The sequence below is a fragment of the Dromiciops gliroides genome, chromosome 3 (genome assembly GCF_019393635.1).
Source record: "Dromiciops gliroides isolate mDroGli1 chromosome 3, mDroGli1.pri, whole genome shotgun sequence".
NCBI lineage: Eukaryota > Metazoa > Chordata > Mammalia > Microbiotheria > Microbiotheriidae > Dromiciops > Dromiciops gliroides.
The window spans coordinates 666,908,087-666,929,704 of NC_057863.1; the positions used below are offsets into that span (position 1 = coordinate 666,908,087).

The 21,618-nt window shown below is 39.8% G+C and overlaps 1 protein-coding gene across 1 annotated transcript; it reads left to right on the forward strand.

Moving 5' to 3' along the window:
* The first annotated feature begins 15,912 nt into the window (after nt 1-15,912).
* Nucleotides 15,913-16,734, forward strand: LOC122750929 (enolase-phosphatase E1-like). Its single transcript, XM_043997807.1, has one exon. It carries the CDS (start codon nt 15,933-15,935, stop codon nt 16,716-16,718), a length of 786 nt encoding a protein of 261 aa, XP_043853742.1. The 5' UTR covers nt 15,913-15,932; the 3' UTR covers nt 16,719-16,734.
* Nucleotides 16,735-21,618: the final 4,884 nt, after the last annotated feature.

A 21,618-nucleotide genomic window follows, 5' to 3' on the forward strand; every position in this document is an offset into this window, starting at 1 on the left:
CCAGAGGGCAAAGGAACTGGGACTTCAGCCAAAAATCACATACCCAGCAAAGCTGAGTATAATTTTTCAGAGGCAAAAATGGGATTTCAATGAGAAAGAGGTCTTTCAAGCATTTGTGATGAAAAGACCTGAACTGAATAGAAAATTTGACTTTCAAATACAAGATCCTGGAGAAGCATAAAAAGGTAAACAGGAAAAAGACTTCATGAGGGATATTAAAAGATCAAACTGTTTACATTCCTACATGGGAAGATAATACTTTGAAATCATAAGAACCATCTCAGTAAGAAATTCAGGGGCAGCTGGGTGGTGCAGTGGACGGAGCGCCAGCCTTGGACTCAGGAGAACCTGGGTTCAGGTGTGACCTTGGACACTTGACAATTGATGGCTGTGTGACCCTGGGCAAGTTGCTTGGCCTTGGTTGCCTCACCAAAAAAGAAAACAAAACAAAAATTCTGCACAAGAAATTCACAGAAGATAGGGCTGAACTGAATATGAAGAGATGATATCTGTAAAGCGTTTATGTTTTGTTCTTTGTAGGGCAGATGGGGAGGGGTGTCTTATGTCTGGGGCTGGATGTGGGCTTGGGGGGCCTCCAGGGTCCAGGGCTGGTGCTTTGTCCACTGTGCCACCTAGCTAATCCATGATGACATCATTAAAATAGGGGTGAGGTGTAGGAGGAATAAACTGTGGGAGGGAGAAGGGGAGAGATGGTCTGGGGAGAGGTATTTCACATGAAGGAAACAAGAAGAAAGCTTATGGAGGGGAGGAGAAGAGGGGGAAGGAGTTGGGGAGTGAGCGAACCTTAATATCATCAGAATTGTCTCAAAGAAGGACTAACATACATACTCAAGTAGGTATGGTAATACGCTTTTGCCCTGGGGGGAGGGAGGAAGAAAAGGGGGGGGGGGAGAGAAGGGAAGGAGGAAAGGGCAGATTGGGGGAGAGAGCAGTAAAAAGCAAAACACTTTCAAGGAAGATGAAGATGTTCTGCATGACTGCACCAGTATGACATATTGAATTGCTTGATCTCATTAGGAGGGTTGAGGAGGGAGGGAGGAAGAAAAACTTAGAACACAGAATTAGCTCAGGGACCCTGATCTCATTGGAGTGGGCTCATGGAGGGAATAGCTTTCATACCCAATTGGGAGGAGCAATCTATTTAACCCTGCAGGAAAATAGGAGGGGAAGAGAAGGAAAGAAAGGTGAAAAAAGGGAATGCAGAGCAAGGGAGAGGATAGTCAGAAGTAAGGCACCTCTGAGGAGGAATAGATAAAAAGAAGATAGAGTAAATGTCATGGGAAGGGAGTGGGATGGAGGAAAATAGTTATGATGATTGACTATAATGGCAAAATGTATGGTACCTACTTTGCTGGGTTTTTGTGAAGAAGATTCTCTGTCAAGCTTAAGGTTGATATAGAGGTTGTGATGAACAGGATGCTATCAGGAAAACCTGGAGAGACCTACATGAGCTGAAGCAGAGTGAAATGTACTGTATACAAAATAACAGCAATAGTGGGGGATGATCTGCTGGGAAGCATGTGGTTGTTTTCAGCAAGGCAATGATCCAATGTAACTCTGAGGGACTTATGAAGATTGCAGCCCATCTGCAGAGAAAGAACTGATAGTATCTGAAAACAGATGGAAACACATTAAAAATTTTTTTTCATTTCCTCTTTGATAATTCCTTAATCTGAAGTTTTGGGTTTTTTTGACTGTTTTCTCTCACAACTAGCTAATATGGGAATTTTTCCATGACTACTCATGTATAACTTATTTTGAATTGATTGAGTTCTTGTGGGTGGGGGGTGGGAATGGAGGGGAGAAGAGAAGTTGGAAGACAAAGTTTTTAAAAAATTGATGTTAAAATTTTGTTTTTACATATATTTTGGAAAATAAAATTCTATTCAGAATAAAAAAAGAGAGAGAGTTGAGCGCATGCTACTGAAGCAGCTTTTGAAGGACTGCCCTTTTGGAGAGGAGACCATGATGAACAGCCGTGCACCCGCTGCTGCCTGGAGAGCTGGCCAAGCATGCCGTGCTTCTGGGATGGCAGTTTAAAAACTGAGGGTGGAATGGAAATCGGGTCGCTCTCTCACTCTGGCTTCTCAGTTTAGCAGTGGCAGTGCATGCATTTGGTGGTCGGCTCTGGTTCTCGGCCTGGAAGGCAGTTTTGGGATTCGGTGAGTTTTATAATGGAATATAGACTAAGCTTAGATCTAAGATTATTCATTTGTATTTCTACTTTCCTATTTCCCTAATTGGTATCACCTTTTTGTTATCTAATTAATTCCCAAACAATAAAAGCGAATCCCTTACTGATTAAAGCTCAGAGGCTTCTTTTTCTTAGTGGTCTGGGAGATATAGAAGGGAAAAGTTAAAGGGGGAGTTTAATGCTCTTATGTCCAATTTTAAATCTCACAAAGTCAAAGGTGCAATGGTGCTTACCTCAGATAGAATATTTGGGCTTCATCCTGGCTACTGAAACTCACTCTGTCTCTCCTAAGCGAGTCGAGGCTATTCAACAACTTGCTACTCCCTCTACTAAGAAGCAGTTAAGGGCCATTCTGGGAGCAGTTGGGTATTGCAGATAATAGATACCCTCTTTTGGTGAAATTACTAAGCCTCTTATAGCTCTAACCAAAAATTCTGTCCCAGAACCTTTGCAGCTGGATTCCCAGCATCTCTCAGCTATAACATAATTGAAGTGGGCATTGTTATAACACCTGCACTAGGACTCCCAGACTACAGTGTCTTCTACTCTTTTTGTACATGAACAGAAGGGAGTGGCTTCTGGGGTCCTGACTCAATTAGGACCTGTCCAGCATCCAATAGCATATTATTCCAGCCAACTAGATTCTGTGGCCTCTGGAGTGCCACCCTGCCTCAGGGCAGTGGTGGCTACAGCCCTTGTGGTAGAAAAAGCCTCTGATTTGGTCCTAGGTAATTCTCTCACAATACGATGTCCCCACGAAGTAGAGGTCCTCTTACTACACCATAGAAAACAAGCCTTTTCAGATCAAAGACTGGCTAAGTATGTAGTAACCCTGCTAGGTCATGAGAATATCACTTTAAAATGCTGTATAAGGGCAGCTAGATGGCACAGTGGATAGAGCACCGGCCCTGGAGTCAGGAGTATCTGAGTTCAAATCTGGCCTCAGACACTTAACACTTACTAGCTGTGTGACCCTGGGCAAGTCACTTAACCCCAATTGCTTCACTAAAATAAAAATAAATAAATAAAATGCTGTACAGTCCTTAACCCAACAACACTGCTCCCTAACTTACCACTTTTGGGGGAGCCATTGCATGACTGTGCCTCTTTAGTTAATATGGCTGAGAAACCCAGTGATGATATTTTGCATACACCTTTAGAGAACCCTGATATTGTCCTCTATGCAGACAGTTCTTTGTTTATGACAGATGGGACCCATTTCATTAAGGGTTGTTGTAGTTTCTGATTATGATATTATCTGGGCAGCTTCTCTACCTTCACATTTTAGTGCATAAGCTGCTGAACTTGTGGCTCTTACACAAGCCTGTAACATAGCCAAAGGGAAGAGCGCTACCATTTATACCGACTCCAGACATGCCTTTGGTATATGCCATGCTGTAGGCATGCTTTGGCTACAGAAGGGCTTTCTAACATCCTCTGGCAAAATTATTGCTAATGGAGACCTTATCAAGGACCTTCTATCTGCCCTGAAACTTCCCTCTTCTCTAGCCATTGTACGTTGCCCTGCCCACACAGGGAATAATGATCCTGTTTCAAAGGGGAATGGATGAGCTGATTCAGCAGCTAAGCTTGCTGCTTTAGAAGCCCCTGAACATGTATTTAACCTATCCCCTTCTGAGGATGTTTCTCTCCACCTAACTTATGATGATTCTGAAGTAGAAAGGTGGAAAAAGAGATTCAAGGCTAAACAGATCAATGGAGTCTGGATGTCTTTGGAAGGAAAACCACTTCTCCCCTGGAAATTCTATCACCAGGTATGCCTATTCACAAGAAAGGCCATTTTGGCACACAAGGCATTGTGGACTTGGTTAGAAGGACCTGGTTAGCACCAGGTATGACTAATATAGCATCTCGAATCTCCTCAGGCTGCTCCACATGTCAATCTTACAATCAACATGCCTTCCATGCTAAAGCATATGGAGGATGCCCTTTGGCATATACACCTTTTGAACGTCTACAAATTGACTTTATTTCTATGCCCAAAGCGGGACAATATAAATTTTTGCCTTGTTATTGTTGACTAGCTCACTCAATGGGTGGAGGCTTTTCCTGCCCCACAAGCAACTGCTGGCTTTGTGGCCAAAGCTCTCCTTAAAGAGATTGTTCCCCACTTTGGGCCACCAGCATGCATTGACTCTGATAGAGGTACACATTTTACAGATTCATTTCTCTCCCAGATTTATTCTTTCTTGGGAGTAACTCCTAGATTTCATACTCCTTACCACCCTCAAAGCTCAGGCCAAGTTGAACATATGAATAAAGAGCTTAAGAGCATGATTAGCAAATTATGTACTGAAACCCATTTGAAATGGCCTGATGTTCTACCCTTGGCATTATTCTATCTGTGCAGTAGACCAAGAGGTGAACTCCACATATCTCCTTATGAGATGCTTTTTGGTCACCCTCCTATCCAAGCTAAAACTTTTTCCCCAGTCTATACATCACTGGTGGGAGGTGATACTTCTGTTGTTTCCTATATACAGGAACTACAAACTAGGATACATGAACTCCATGAAGCAGGAGATGCTGTGCAAGCTGGTCCTTTAGATTTTTCCTTGCATGATTTAAGTCCTGGAGACAATGTATATTTTCAGAATTTTCAGCGGACCAGTGGGACCCATCCCATTTGGGAGGGACCTTTTCAGGTAGCATTGACAATTTTCTTATTGCTATTAAAATTGGAGAAAAAGAATCTTGGATTCATTGTTCACACGTGAAGCCCGCACCAATTGTAGGTAAAGTAATTTCAGATAAAACTCAACCAGCTCCTAAAGAGCAAAGAAACCAAATGGAACCCAGGGGTAATAGACAGTTGCAATTTGCAAGCATTAACACTCAATTGCAAACCCTGGGACTCAAACTCTGTAAGGTATCAGGAGATGGAAATTGCCTTTTCAGAGCCCTCAGAGACCAGTTAGAAGGTCATTTGAGAAACCATCTCAAACACAAGAAACTGCTAATTATATGCTCAGTCATAAAGAAGACTTTGGGTCTTTTATAGAAACAGATATTCCCTTTGAAGAATATGTTGCTGATTTGAAAAAAGCTGGTACTTGTGCTGGGAGCGATGCCATTGTAGCCTTTGCCAAACATAACCAACTGAATGTAATCATTCACTAGTTGAATAAACCACTATGGCAGATTCGTGGCACAGACAAAGCCGATGGTAAAGAACTCCATATTTTGTACCATAATGGTCATTATGACAGCATTAGAAGAATCAGTGATGATTCAAAAACCCCTGCCACTTTGGCATACAGAGAATTGGGGAACCAGTTTAAAAAATGTGGTGTACCCCAAATTCTAGCAATATAAGCTCTTAAACAAGCTTTTCCTCCTACAGGTGAAGAACTTCTCCACCAAGAGCACATGGCTCTGTCTTCTAGAGAGGGTTATTGAACATTATTGCTTGATTTATAAGACAGTGAACACATTGAGTCTCGCTGATGTTTTATTTCCTTTTTTATTTATTTATTTTTTGGGGGCGGGGCAATGGGGGTTAAGTGACTTGCCCAAGGTCACACAGCTAGTAAGTGTCAAGTGTCTGAGGCCGGATTTGAACTCAGGTACTCCTGAATCCAGGGCTGGTGCTTTATCCACTGCGCCACCTAGCTGCCCCCTGTTTTATTTCCTTTTAATAAATTGTTTATCATTTCAAGTATCTTGTTATTGTCATTGTACTAGATAGAGAATTCATGGACAAGATGATGTGGTTTACTTGCTTTTTTTTGGGGGGGGGCAATGGGGGTTAAGTGACTTGTCCAGGGTCACACAGCTAGTGTCAAGTGTCTGAGGCCGGATTTGAACCCAGGTACTCCTGACTCCAGGGCCAGTGCTCTATCCACTGCGCCACCTAGCTGCCCCAGTTTACTTGCTTAATGAAGATTCTGTAATAATATTTAATAATATCAGCCATTTACATTCATTTATCACTTGTATGTTATTGTGACTATGTATACTCTGGGTATGGTTTGGGATTTTATATATATATATATATATACATATATTTCAAGTATATCCTAAGTTATGCAGTGTAGTATGCATTTTTAGCACCATATTATCTGGTGAAATTAATATGAGATTTATGATTTATGGAAACTTACCATTTCAGAGACTAATTGCTCTTACACTGAGGTTGACGGAGATGGTTCAACTCCACGATGCAGGCCCTGGAGAGAATATATGTACAACAGGAGGAAAGACAGGTACATGTAACATACCCTGATGGAGGATGAGAGAACAGCCAAATACATTCAGGAAGTCCATAGTTTGCTTATGATATCATCTATGTAGAGCACAATTGCTGGACATAGTCCAGTTTCTTCCTCTCTCACTCCAAAAATGGTCTGGTGTCATGTTAGCCCTAACACATGCACCTGGTTTACCTTAACTTGGCTTTTTCACTCAGTCTGGTAGCATGGTCAGAATACATCTACCTGAGGCCTAACACAATTACTGGATGACTACAGAACCACAAGCTGTGGTATGGTAACCTTCCCATGATATTTTCAGGTGTCATCACAAACACAATACCAAATTTGGCCTTGATCCAAACATATGGTGGTAAAAAAAGTGTTATTGGCATCATAAATGCCTCAACTCTGTATTGCATTTGGGTATAAGTATCCTCCAAAGGGGGGAGTGTAATATGCTGTATGTATCAAGTTTAAATTTGTTCTATATGAGTTATATTTTGAAGAATTCTCGCTGTTTAATTTGATCACTGACAATGCTATACTAAAGATTAGTGGAAATCCAGCAGTTCAACAGCTAAAGAAGTAAAAGTATGCAGAGACAACCAGAATCCAGAATCCAGACCAGGATCCAGTCCCCCGATGGCATCTTTTTTGTTTTTTTTGCAGGCAATGGGGATTAAGTGACTTGCCCAGGGTCACACAGCTAGTTAAGTGTTAAGTGTCCGAGGCTGGATTTGAACTCAGGTACTCCTGACTCCAGGGTCAGTGCTCTATCCACTGCGCCACCTAGCTGCCCCCCGATGGCATCTTAACATTCAACGAAGACAAGATTTCAATGACTCTAAATGAACATTTTTGGTTTTTGTTGTTCCTTCTGTTACTATATGTATCATCTGTAATATGTATTTTCCCTTTCCTATACTGTTATTAGTATAGTGTTTGTTAGCATAGGTTATGATCTGTTGTTTTTTAATTTATTTTTTATTATTTATTGTTCCATCAAGGAAACACCCAGTGTTTCTTGATGAAACAAAGGGGGGACTGTAAAGGATTAATTGTTATTTGAGGTTTTATGACCCCATCTTTTGGCTAGAATTTTTAAAAAACCCTGGTGCATGCACTGGCCTGGGGCTCAGGTGCCATGCCTCTGCAATGTCACAGTTCTCCACCCACTGGTTGTAGCCATCACTATGGCACTGGCACCTCACATAATCACCACTCACCAATGCCTACATGGGCCTGGCAAAATTATAATGACTGGAAGCCCAATGAGAGCAGTCATGTGACTGTCAGTCAGGGCAGCCAGCCAATTGGCTTGGGGCTATGTATGGTTGGCCTGGGGTCTGCTGGGAAGGAGAAGGGAGGAGTTTTGCCATTCTAGCTTGAAGCTGGAAAGTGACAGGATGCAGCCATGTGTTCTCAGCTGATCCCTGGGTCATGGTGTTATTCAGGTCGTATCATTTCCCTTCTGCCATTTTTTCCCCTTTCCCTTAATTCTACTGATCTTGCCTGTGTTTTTAAGTTCAATCTTGTTAATAAACCCTGTTCTGTTTTTGAGGGATGCTGTTGGTCTCCTTCGTTGCCCCAATATTGTGGCGAACCGCCTAGCTAACACTCCCCAATTAAAATTTGGCCCCTACAGTTTCTATAGTCATTTGCCATAGTGTTGTTTCTATCTATTCTATTCTACTGATCTACCTCACTATTTCTTAGCCATTACCAGATTGTTTTGATAATTACTGCTTTATAGCACATCTTTTTTTAAACTTTATTTAAAAAAATTTTTTGAGCAGTCGAGATATTTCTTTTTTTAGTTTTCAACATTTGTTTTTATAATATTTCTAGTGTCAAATTTTTCCCTCCCTCCCCAAGATAGCAATAAATCTGATATAGGTTATATATGTACAATAACATTAAACATAGTTCTGCATTAGTCATATTATAAGAGAGGAATCAGAACAAAAAGGAAAAACCTCTAAAAAAGAAAAACAACAACACCAAAAAACAAAAGACATAGTATGATTGAATCTGCATCCATATTCCACAGTTCTATTTTTTTCTGGGTTTGGAGAGTCTTTTCCATCATGATTCCTTTGAAACTATCTTGTATCCTTGTATTGCTGAGAAGAATCAAGTCTATCACAGTTGACCAACACACAATGCTGTTGATACTATGTACAATGTTCTCCTGGTTCTGTTCATCTTACTGAGTATCAGTTCATGCAAGTCCTTCCAGGTTTCTCTGAACTCCACCTGCTCATCATTTCTTACAGCACAATAGAATTCCATTACATTCATATACCACAACTTGTTCAGCCATTCCCCAATTGATGGGCAGCCCCTCAATTTCTAATTCCTTGCCACCACAAAAAGAGCAGCTATAAATATTTGTGGGTCCTTTTCCCTTTTTTATGATCTCTTTGGGAAAGAGACCCAATAGTGGTATTTCTGGGTCAAAGGGTATGCACAGCTTTATAGCCCTTTGGGCATAATTCCAAATTGCTCTCCAGAATGGTTGGATCAGTTCATAGCTCCACCAACAATGCATTAGTGTTCCAATTTTCCCCCAGCTTCTCCAACATTTATTATTTTCCTTTTTTGTGATATTATCCAATCTGATAGGTGTCAGGTGGTATCTTAGATTTGTTTTAATTTGCATTTCTCTAATCAATAGTGATTTAGAGCTTTTGTCATATGGCTGCAGATAGCTTTGATTTCTTCATCAGAAAACTGCCTGTTCATGTCCTTTGACCATTTCTCAATTGGGAAATGATTTGGATTCTTATAAATTTGATTTAATTCCCTATATATTTTAGAAATAAGGCCTTTATCAGAAGTACTGGCTATAAAAATTATTTCCTAGGTTTCTCTCTCCCTTCTAATTTTGGATGCATTGCTTGTTTGTACAAAACCTTTTTAATTTAATGTAATCAAAACCATCCATTTTGCATTTCATAATATTCTCTATCTCTTGTTTGGTCATGAACTGTTCTCCTTTCCAGAGATCTGAAAGGTAAACTATTCCTTCCTTTCCTAATTTAGCTATGGAATCACCTTTTATGTCTAAATCATGTACCCATTTTGACCTTATTTTAGTATAAGGTGTAAGATGTTGGTCTATGCCTAATTTCTGCCATACTATCTTCCAGTTTTCCCAGCAGTTTTTGTCAAATACTGAATTCCTATCCCAGAAGCTGGAGTCTTTGGGTTTATCAAACAGTACATTATTAATGTCATTTACTACTGTGTCTTCTGTGCCTAGCCTATTCCATTGATTGTCTTCTCTATTTCTTAGCCAGTGCCAAACAGTTTTGATGACTGCTGCTTTAGAGTAGAGCTTCAGATTTGGTACAGCTAACCCACCTTCCTGTGCATTATTTTTCATTATTTCCCTTGATATTCTTGACCTTTTGTTTTTCCAGATGAATTTTGTTATTATTTTCTCTAGCTCTGTAAAATAATTTTTAGGTAGTCTGATTGGTATGGCACTGAATAAGTAAATTAATTTAGGTAGAATTGTCATTTTTATTATATTAGCTCAGCCTATCCATGAGCAATTGATATCTTTCCAATTATTTAGATCTGATTTGATTTGTGTGAAAAGTGTTTGGTAATTGTGTTCATAGAGTTCCTGGGTTTGTCTTGGCAAGTAGACTCCCAAGTATTTTATAGTCTGCTGTTACTTTAAATGGAATTTCTCTTTCTATCTCTTGCTGCTGGGCTTTGTTGGTCATGTATAGAAATGCTGAAGATTTATGTGTATTTGTTTTATATCCTGCTACTTTGCTAAAGTTGTTCATTGTTTCAAGTAATTTTTGAGTTGATTCTCTAGGATTCTCTATGTATACCATCATATCATCTGCAAAGAGTGATAGTTTTGTTTCCTCCTTGCCTATTCTAATTCCTTTAATTCCTTTTTCTTCTCTGATTGCTAAAGCTAACATTTCAAGTACAATATTAAATAATAGAGGTGATAGTGGACATCCATGTTTCACCCCTGAAAAGAACACTTGTGGATTATACATATATAATCTGATTGGGATTTTGTGGAGGGGGGAGGAAAGGGAGAGAGGGAGGGAGAAAAATTTGGAACTCTAAATCTTATGAAAATGAATGTTGAAAACTACCCTTACATGTAACTGGAAAATAAAATAATGTTTGTTGCTAGAAAACAACAACAACAACACTTTTGAAGAGGGATATGGTGAAAGAAGATAGAAAATAGAGTAAATATCATAGGGAGGGAATAGGATGGAGGGCAATGCTGTTATCAATAGTAACTGTGAAAGATGAGCAGAATGCTATCAGAAGAACTTATGAAAAATGCAGTCCATTTACAAATAAAGAACTGACAGTATCTGAATACAGATTGAAGCATAACTTTTTTTTAGTTCCTCTTTCTAAAGGTATTTTGTTTTCTTTTACAACCTGACCAATGTGGAAATGTTTTGCATGATTGCATATGTATAACTTATATTGAAATGCTTGATTTCATGGGGTAGGGAGGGAGGAAGAAAATTTGGAACACAAAATTTTTAAAAATCAGTGGAAATATTTCTTTTTTTACATGTAACTTGGAGACAATTATGAATGAATGAATGAAATAAAAACTAAAAAAGAAAAAAAAGAATCCTCTTTGTGTTTTCATGTAGATAAGATTTTATTTCTGACTTGGAGGAAATTAATTAGAAGAGTCCTTGACCAAAGAAGAGATCAAGGTTTGCAGAAGCTACAACAGGTCATTTTGATTACATCAATTTCCAAAGATGGTATGCAAAGAAAACAAAATGCAGATAAATGTGAAATAAAATTAGGAAACTAGGGGGGAGGGGCTGGAATTTTTACATGGATAAATTTTCTCTAATGAAGGGCTCATTTCTCCAGAATATAGAGAACTGAGCCACATTTATACATTCTCTAGTTGATAAGTATTCAAAGTATGTGGACAGAAACTTTTTGGAGGAGGTCTCTCTCCTTTAAGAAGGGACCAAGGGAAAATTTCCCCAGGGTTAAGCTCAGACAGAGTCCTGAGTTGAAAAGTAGGGACCTGAAGGACAGAATTTCTGCAGGATCGCGTTGGGGTCACCAAAATTGTCGCAAAAATTTCCAAGTCTGATGAAGGAAAGAAACAGCAAAGTCTCCAAGCTGAATAAAATAGGTTTATTGAGAGAGGGTACCAGTCTCACAATAAAGCCAGTCAGACAGGGGTAGGATGTGAAACACCCTGAGCTTGGGGCTCAACAGGGTTTTATACCCCCATAGGGTTTACTAAATTTAGACAATCTTCTCTCAATTTGCAGTCATAGGTTGATCATCCAGATTAGCTATTAGGCACTTGCTTGCTATTAGTAGGGAATGAGTTGATCTGCAAACTATAATTGCTAAACACTTACTACTGTGATGTAATAGATGATGGCTAGAAATGACTTAATCTACTAATAAAATAAAATAAAATATCTAAATATAGTAAATCACAATTTTTAGGGGATATACTGATTATTACCATAATTAAATCTCTTACAACTAAGGAGTGGGGAAAATCTCACTCACACTCCTTAATCAGGACAAAAGCCTGACTGATGGAGTGTCCTTTTGGTAATAAAGAGAAATTAAAAGGTCCTTTGTCCTTTTCTCAAAGAGTACATTATTATTATTATTATTATTACCGACTGACTCAAGCCAATACTCAATTTAGGTGTTAAGCAAAAATCAAGCATTCCATTTAACAAGGAAAAGGAGGTTTATACAAGTATAGCATTAAAAGGACATTCAATGAGGATACTGGAGTTCTTTAACTTGACTAGAAAAGGCTCCCCTCACTTCCATGTAGGGGCTCATCTGATTAGCAAAGCAAGGTGAATCAATGTACCATTCTGGGAAATCTGCTGTCTGAAGGACCCTGATTTCCTGTGGGTTGATTTTTATGCCTTTAGGTTGCCAGGCAGCCACACTCATTTGTCCAGAGGCCCTCAGACTACTGCTTGAAGGGAAGCACATGGAGTTCTGGGTGTATGTTAAATCATTTATTTCCGAAAGAACTAGAAAAATTTTTCTGATGGATTAGCTCAAACAAAACCAAAGTTAAATAAATATTGATTTTTTTTTTAAAGAAATAAGGGAAGGGGCAGCTAGGTGGCACAGTGGATAAAGCACCGGCTCTAGATTCAGGAGTACCTGAGTTCAAATCTAGCCTCAGATGCTTGATGCTTACTAGCTGTGTGACCCTGGGCAAGTCACTTAACCCCCATAGCCCCACAAAAAAAAAGAAAGAAATAAGGGAACCGGGGCAGCTAGGTGGTGCAGTGGATAAAGCACCAGCTCTGGATTCAGGAGGACCTGAGTTCAAATCTGACCTCAGACATTCGACACTTACTAGTTGTGTGACTCTGGGCAAGTCACTTAACCCTCATTGCCCTGCAAAGAAAAAAAAGAAATAAGGGAACCCTCCTTTCTCCGTTGTTGTTATTCAGTGATTTCAGTCATATTCAACACTTAATGAACCTATTCCATTTTTAGGGGGGTTGGGGATACAAGGGGGTGGTTTGCAAGTCAATTGGTGTTGTGACTTGCCCAGGGTCACACAACTAGTAAGTGTCAAGTGTGTGAGGCCAGACTTGAACTCAGGTCCTCCTGAATCTAGGGCCAGTGCTTTATACACTGTATCACCTAGCTGCCCCCCCCCCCAAATAATCATTTTAAAGAGAAAGCATTTCAGACTTCCTATGCCAAGATGGCCAAGTAAGGAAACAATCTACTGGAGCTCTCCCAAATTTCCCCTCCAAACTGGCACAAAACTGCCTCTGAATGATTCCAGGAACCGGGAAGTGGCATACCAGCCCAGCAGGAAAGGTCTCTCTTAGCTGGGTAGGAGGGAAGTGAGGTCCAGAAGCAATAGCAGCAGCAGCAGGTGGCCTGAAGTAGGGCTCTAAGCCTGGGACAATCCACCAGTGAGGCTTCACCCACCTGCAAACCAGCAGCTCCCTGGGCAGGTGAACAGTCTGGGCAGCAGAGCAGCAACCCTCACCAGGCACCCCAAAGCTAGCTCAGACCACCAGGGAGGGGTTGATTTCACTGCTGACCAGTAGTGAAGCCTTGACCAAGACTGGTCAACAGCAAGTTGCCACCCCTGTGAGCTCCCAGCAGAAAGACTATTTCCAGGGCAAACCAGCAACAGGGACTCCAATGCTCAGCAGATCAGAACAAAATCACCCTTCCAGGGCCTGCTACCAGAGTGACTAGTTAGCATAGTAACCCAGCAACAGGACTTCCCCACACACACTTGGGCATATTGGAAAAAAAATTACTTGCCAAGGGCCAGCCACCAGAAAGATTGTGTTAACTTTAGCAACACAGCAAAAGCAAGTGGCTAAACCCTGAAGCCCAGTAATGCCACCACTAAGACCCAGAGCCTTAGCACAAAAACTTGGGACAACTTAGGAATAGAGTCCAACCTGAATAAAAACATCAAGGGGGCGGCTAGGTGGCGCAGTGGATAGAGCACCGGCCCTGGAGTCAGGAGTACCTGAGTTCAAATCCGGCCTCAGACACTTAACACTTACTAGCTGTGTGACCCTGGGCAAGTCACTTAACCCCAATTGCCTCACCAAAAAAAAAAAAAAAAAACAAAACATCAAGGCACAAAAATGAGCAAAACAACAACAACAAAAAAGCTTGGGTATTGATAGTTACTACAGTGATAGGGAAAATCAAGGCATAAATATAGAGGACAATAGTAAAAAATGGGTACAGGTGAAACTTCAAAATAAAATGCAGATTGGTCTCAGGCCCCAAAAAAATTCCTGGAAGAACTTAAAAAGGACTTTAAAAGGCAACTTAGAGAAGTAGAAGAAAATTGAGGGAAAGAAATAAAAGTAATACAAGAGAATGATGAAAAAGAAATACAAAAATTTACTGAGGAAAATAGCTCCCTGAAAAAACAGATTTAGCCAAACGGAAAAGGAAGTACAAAAAGTCACTGAAGAAAATAAATTCTTTAAAAATTAGAACTGAACAAATGGAAACTAATGACTGTATGAAACACTAAGATACAATACAAATTTTTTTAAATAGAAGAAAATGTGAAATTTCTCATTGGAAAAAACAACTGACCTAGAAAATAGATCCAGGAGAAATAATATAAGAATTATTGGACTGTTAAGGGTTAAAATTCTAGCTAAACTGTCTAAAATATCTAATGAGTGGTCGCCAATAAATTATAAGCTTTAGCAAGAGTTAGACTTTTAAGCATTTATTAAGGAGAATAAGAATTTGGTAAAGAGAGAGAGAAAGGCCTAGATTTCTATCTATTAAAGGGAGAGCACATTTTTAGCTCCCTTCTCCACCAGAGTCCAGAGGAAAAAGCGCAAGACTCAGCGCCAGTCTCTTCCTTCCTCCTCCCACTAGCCCGTGTCAGGAAGTGACGCCAAAGAAAAGACTCCTGGTCTTGCCCTCAAAGACCTTCGCTTCATGGGTGAAACTCTTCTACAGTAAGTCTCCAGCAGGTGGCGTCATTCCAATCGCGTTACAGGACTACCTGAAAGCCATGACCAAAAAAAAAAAAAAGCCTGGACTATATGTTTCAAGAAATTATCAAAGAAAACTGCCCTGAAATATTAGAACCAGATGGCAAAATAGAAATTGAAAGAATTCATCAATCACCACCTGTAAGAGATTCCAAAATGAAAACTCCAGGGAATATGATTGCCAAATTACAAAGCTCAAAGATCAAGGAAAAAGAATTGCCAGCAGGCAAAAAGAAACAATTCAAATACCATCAAGTTACAGTCAGAATTACACAGAATTTGGCAGCTTCCATATTAAAGAATCACAGGGCTTGGAATATAATATACTGGAAGACAAAGGAGTTAGGCTTACAACCAAGAATCACCAACCCAGCAAAATTGAATATATTCTTTTTTGGGGGTGGGGGGCTTGGAAATGAGGGTTAAGTGACTTGCCCAAGGTCACACAGCTACTAAGTGTCAAGAGTCTGAGGCTGGATTTGAACTCAGGTACTCCTGAATCCAGGGCTGGTGCTTTATCCACTGCACCACCTAATTGCCCCTGAATATATTCTTTTTTTTTTTTTTTTTGTGGGGCAATGGGGGTTAATTGACTTGCCCAGGGTCACACAGCCAGCAAGTGTCAAGTGTCTGAGGCTGGATCTGAACTCAGGTCCTCCAGAATCCAGGGCCGGTGCTTTATCCACTGCGCCACCTAGCTGCCCCTGAATATATTCTTTAAGAGGAAAAAATGGACATTTAATGAAATAGAGGGCTTTAAAGCATTTCTGATTAAAAGGCCAGAGTTGAATAAAAACTTTGACCTCCAAATATAAGAGTCAAGAGGAACATAAAAAGGTAAAAAAGAAACAAGAAAGAAAAACTAAAAATTTCAAAAAGGTTAAACTGTTTCTATTTCTACAAGATAAGATAATATTTGCAAGTCTTAAAAACTTTATGCCACGCCGCAGCCGCAGCCGCAGCAGCCGGGGCGGAGCCATGGTGGTTCTCTCGGTGCCCCGGGAGGTGACCGTGATCCTGTTGGATATCGAAGGTACCACTACCCCGATTGCTTTCGTGAAGGACACGTTATTTTCCTACATTCGCAAGAATGTTAAAGATTATCTGCACATGCACTGGGGAGAAGAGGAGTGTCAACAGGATGTGAGTCTGCTGAGAAAACAGGCAGAAGAGGATTCCCACTTGGAGGGCGTTGTGCTGATCCCCCCCAGATCGGAGCATGGCGCCGATGACACAGAACAGATGATCCAGGCCGTGGTGGACAACGTGTACTGGCAGATGTCCCTGGATAGGAAGACCCCCGCCCTGAAGCAGCTGCAGGGCCACATATGGCGGGCCGCCTTCGCCGATGGGACAGTGAAGGTCAAATTCTTTGAGGACGTGGTTCCCTCAATCAGGAAATGGAGACAAGCCGGCATGAAGGTGTATATTTATTCTTCAGGTAGTGTTGAGGCACAGAAGCTGCTCTTTGGCTATTCAACAGAAGGAGACATTCTCAAGCTTTTTGATGGCCATTTTGATACTAAGATTGGACATAAAATAGAGAGTGAAAGTTACAGGAGAATTGCGACGAGCATCGGCTGCTCCCCCAACAACATCCTGTTTCTGACAGACATTACGCGAGAGGCCAACGCGGCAGAAGAGGCTGACGTCCAGGTGGCCGTGGTAGTGAGACCTGGCAATGCGGGATTAACGGATGATGAGAAGTCCTATTTCAACCTCATCACTTCTTTCAATGAACTGTTCTTGCCTTCGTCAACTTAAGAGGAAGAAGCTTCCCTGTTTGTGGAACAGAGCTCAAAACTCTTTCTCTGAATTGTATCTCTGCTCTTGTTTTCTGGGTTCATTCTACTGATAAAATCGTACATCTAAAGAAAATTATATATTCAGATCACCTTCCCCAGGGGTCCCTAAGGGAGAGGGAAGGGAATTTTGAGTCAGTGAAGGGAAGGCCTGTTTTCTTTTTAAATTATGAAGATAGGAGTTGTTGAAGCTGCATTCCTAAAGTATTTGCTCCCTCGTGGGGTGGCAGTTGCTAAACACAATGGGTAAAATGGCTGGGAAAAAACCCATTTGTCTACCTGCTTTAGCTGGTTTTTTACCAGAGGGGAAAGCCTAACTGTTCTAAAACCATTCCTGCAAACTTGCTGTGATTTTAGAAGCTTTCTACAGTGTCCTCTTTTTATGGTGGTGGGAGCAAACACTTAGGTGACCAAAGTGTAGCCATCTCGCACACAACAAGGCCAAAAGTTGGTTGTTAGCATCTAGTGAAGAAGAAAACATCGAGGCATGAAAATCACTCCCAGGGCTTGACTGACCAAGTGTTGCTGTTGGTGTCAGGGTATAGCTTGTAATTCCATGGCTCTGACAGTGAGCCTTAATAACTACCTGTTATCACGGTGCAAAAAGCTTAATGCTGCTTTTCTGTATCATCCTAGACTTGAGTACTTGGCATGTCATCCCTAACATCAAGAAACCCTTGTCCAAAAACAAAAAAATAGTTCCCTTGGAATTGTTAGAGAAGAAGTATAAGTTGCAGCTGTACTCTTTACCCCAGTTTGGTTCTGATATGCGAGTTCATGTAATATTTCATGTTGTGACTAATAAAAAACAATTTCCCCTGGTCGTTTATTTATGACCCTAAGGAAAAAAAACTTTATTATAAGAAAAATTATTAGAGCAATTAGGAGTATATGTAGAGAGAGGATGTGGTCATAACGTGATATGGAAGGTAATATTTGTAAGTTTTAACAACTTTATTATAAGATTAGAAGGACTATATGTAGACAAAAGGTATATTGATAAGGTGACATTGATGGAACGACACCCCAGAAAACAAAATAAAGGGGTGAAAAGAAACTGCATGAAAGGAGGGGAAAAATTGAATGGTTGAAAAAGAGGCATGAAAGAATTATCATAATGGAGGAGAAGATTGGGGTATGGGCAAAGATTCAACCTTACTCTCATTGAAGTTAGCTCAAAGAGGGAATACAAAACACACTCTGTTGGATATAGAAATCTATCTTACCCTATAAGGAAGTTTAAAAAGGGGATAAGAAGGGGGAGAGGGAACTGATACAAGGGAGGGGATATTGGGTAAGGAAATCATCATAAGTAAAACACTTGTGAGAAGGGAAAAGGTCAGGAGTCAAAGTGTGTGTGTGTGTGTGGGGGGGAATAAACAGGTGAAAAATAGCATGGAGTATTGAAAAGATAGCAAAATGTCAATAAAATTCAACAACTGCATTCCCTTATGGGAGAAGCTTAGGTTGGGGAGGTATGGAAGGGTTCTGTCTGATGAAAGAGAATGGTTTTCCTTTCTTCTGTTGTGTTTTGGTGGATTGTTTGCATGCCAGCTTACCCAACTAAAGGGATGCTGTTTGCTCTGGAATGTCCTATTTCTTTTTTTAGTGAGGCAATTGGGGTTAAGTGACTTGCCCAGGGTCACACAGCTAGTAAGTGTTAAGTGTCTGAGGCCGGATTTGAACTCAGGTCCTCCTGACTCCAGGGCCAGTGCTCTATCCACTGTGCCACCTAGCTGCCCCAAATGTCCTATTTTTTTAAAAAAAATTTTAGCTTCTTTCCAACCACAGTCTAATATCTTGTACTATTCATGTGTTTTCAGTCAACAGTTTATTTTTATCATAATAAACAATTACTTTTTCAAAATGAAAAAAATAGAATGGAGAGAAATAGTCATCATAACTATAAATGTGAATGGAATGAACTCACCCATTAAATGGAAGTGGATAGCAGAATGGATTAAAAACCAAAATCCTACAATATATTGTTTACAAGAATCCCATTTAAAGCAGAGAGATACACACAGGGAATGCATAAGGGACTGAAATAGAATCTATTATGCTTCAGCTAAAGCAAAGAAAGCAGGGGTAGCAATCATGATTTCAGACAAAGCGAAAGCAAAAAATAGAACTAGTTTTAAAAGATGAAGAAGGAAACTAAATCTTGCTGAAAGGTAGACAATGAAGTCATATCAATACTTAACAGATAGGCACCAAATGGTATAGCATTTAAATTTTTGAAGGAGAAGTTGATTGCGTTACAGGAGGAAATAGATAATAAACTATCCTAGTGGGGAACCTTAAACTTCCCCTCTCAGAACTGGATAAATCTAACCAAAAAATAAACAAGAAAGAAGTTCAGGAAATGAATAAAATTCTTGAAAAGTTAGATATGATTGATCTCTGGAGGAAATTGGATGGGAATGCCAAAATAAGTTCAAAATGGGTAAAGGATTTAGACATCAAGGGTGATAACTCAAGCAACTTAAGAGAGCATGGAATAGTTTATCTGTCAGATTTATGGATAAGGGAAGGAAGAACTGAGGACCAAAAAAGATATAGAGAGCATTACAAAATGTAAAGTAGATCATTTTGATCATATGAAAGTCAAAAGTTTTTTGCACAAAACCAATGCAACCAAAATTATAAGCTATGTTTTTAAAAATTGATATTGCTACTGCTATTGGTTGTGGGTAAGCATATATTAATTTATCAATCTTATACCAGTAAAGGATTGACCACAACTACCTAACTTCTCATGGTGTCAGGTTGCATGGTAAAGAAAGCAGGGAGAGAGCTTCAGCATGCCACTTTATGTGAGCAGGAGAGAAGCCCCATAAGAGTTGATCTCTAAGAGACCCGAGAGATACAGAGACCATGTGGCCCCGTAAACCAAGAGAAGCTCAGAAGATGCCTCAGAAGCCCAGAAGCCCTGGAGTACCCAGAATACCTTCAATACCCAGAAGACCTTTTGTGGCATCTTCCAAGGGCTTTTTAAAAAAATCCTCTTTTGATAGAGGCAGATCATTATACATTGATCAAAGGTAATTGGTTAGTATCATTCAATTCCATTGGTTTACAGGACTTGAAGGTGCTATACATTAAAATGAACTCTAGATATGATATCAGGAAAAAATGCAAAAGACCCTCACTCAAGTTGCTTAAGGAAAACTCCATTCATCCTATACAAAAGAATTTATCTCCATTCCTTTTGTTCCCTTGGGTTTGTCTCAGATTAGATTTGATGAAATTTCTCTAGAACTGGACTTTCTGAAGTGGCAGCGGTGGAGATGACCGGGGGGGGGGGGGGGGAACACTGAGAAAGGGATTTCTGAGTTCCCCAAGAAATTGCTTATTAATAATTGTTTTCTCACAACAGAAAGGAGAAAACTAGGAAAAAATTTGCAATAAGTGTCTCTGACAAAGGTCTCATTTCTCATCTACATAGACAACTGAATCAAATTTATAAAAACACAAGTCATTCCAGAACTGATAAATGGTCAAGTATATGAACAGACAGTTTGCAAAAAAATCAAAGGTATGTATAGTCATATGAAAAAATGCTCTAAATCACTATTGATCAGAGAAATGCAAATTAAAACTTTGTGGTACCACCTCATACCTATCAGGGCTATAAAACTGTTTCTGCCATACCCCTCCTAGGTTTATATCTCAAAGATATCTGAAAAAAGGGAAAAAAACCTGTTTCTACAAAAATATTTATAGGAAATCTTTTTGTGGTAGATAAGAATAGGGAATCAAAGGGATGCCCATCCATTGGGGAATGGCTAAAGAAGCTGTGGTAAGGGGGCAGCTAGGTGGCGCAGTGGATAAAGCACCAGCCCTGGATTCAGGAGTACCTGAGTTCAAATCCGGCCTCAGACACTTTACACTTACTAGCTGTGTGACCCTGGGCAAGTCACTTAACCCCCATTGCCCTGCAAAACAAACAAACAAACAAACAAAAAAGAAGCTGTGGTATATGATTGTAATGGAATATTATTGGGCTATAAGAAATGACAAGCAGGATAATTTCAGAAAACCTGGACAGATTTACCTGTACTGATATATAGTGAAGTGAATGGAACCAGGAGAATCTTGTACACAGTAAGGGCAATATTGTTCAATGAAGAACTATGAATGACAGCTATTCTCAGCAAAACAATGATCCAAAACAATTCCAAAGGACTAAGGATGAAGTATATTATACACCTCCAAGAAAGAACTGATATTGATTGAATACAAACTAAAGTATGCCATTTCTCACTTTCTTTTTTCCTTTTGTTCTAGTGTTCTTATGGGGCATATCACATTTTCTTCTATTTTTTTCATTCTTTTGATTCTGTTTGATTATTGGTGTCTCACAAAGTCATTAGCCGCGATCTACCCAATTCAAATTTTTAAGGCGTTATTTTCTTTAGTAAGCTTTTGCATCTCCTTTTCCATTTGACAAATTTTCAACTCCCCCTCCCCCAGTTTGGCCAATTGCATATATATATATATATATATATATATATATATATTTCTTTTTTTGCAGGACAACGAGGGTTAAGTGACTTGCCCAGGGTCACACAGCTAGTAAGTGTCAAGTGTTTGAGGCTGGATTTAAACTCAGGTACTCTTGAATCCAGGGCCATTGCTTTATCCACTGCACCACCTAGCTGCCCCTGTCTAATTGTATTTTTTAAGAAATTGTTTTGTTCATTCAATTTTTGTGCTTCCTTCTCCAAGTTGTTGACTCTTTTTTCATAGTTTTCTTTGTATAACTCTCATTTCTCTCATTTCTTTTCCTACTTTTTCCTACCTCTCTCATTTGATTTTTTAAAATCCTTTTTGAACTCTTCCAGGAAGGCTTTTTGGTC

Bases quoted from the DNA above. Each gene is read 5' to 3' on its own strand.
- LOC122750929 (XM_043997807.1), top strand. From the start codon at position 15,933: ATGGTGGTTCTCTCGGTGCCCCGGGAGGTGACCGTGATCCTGTTGGAT.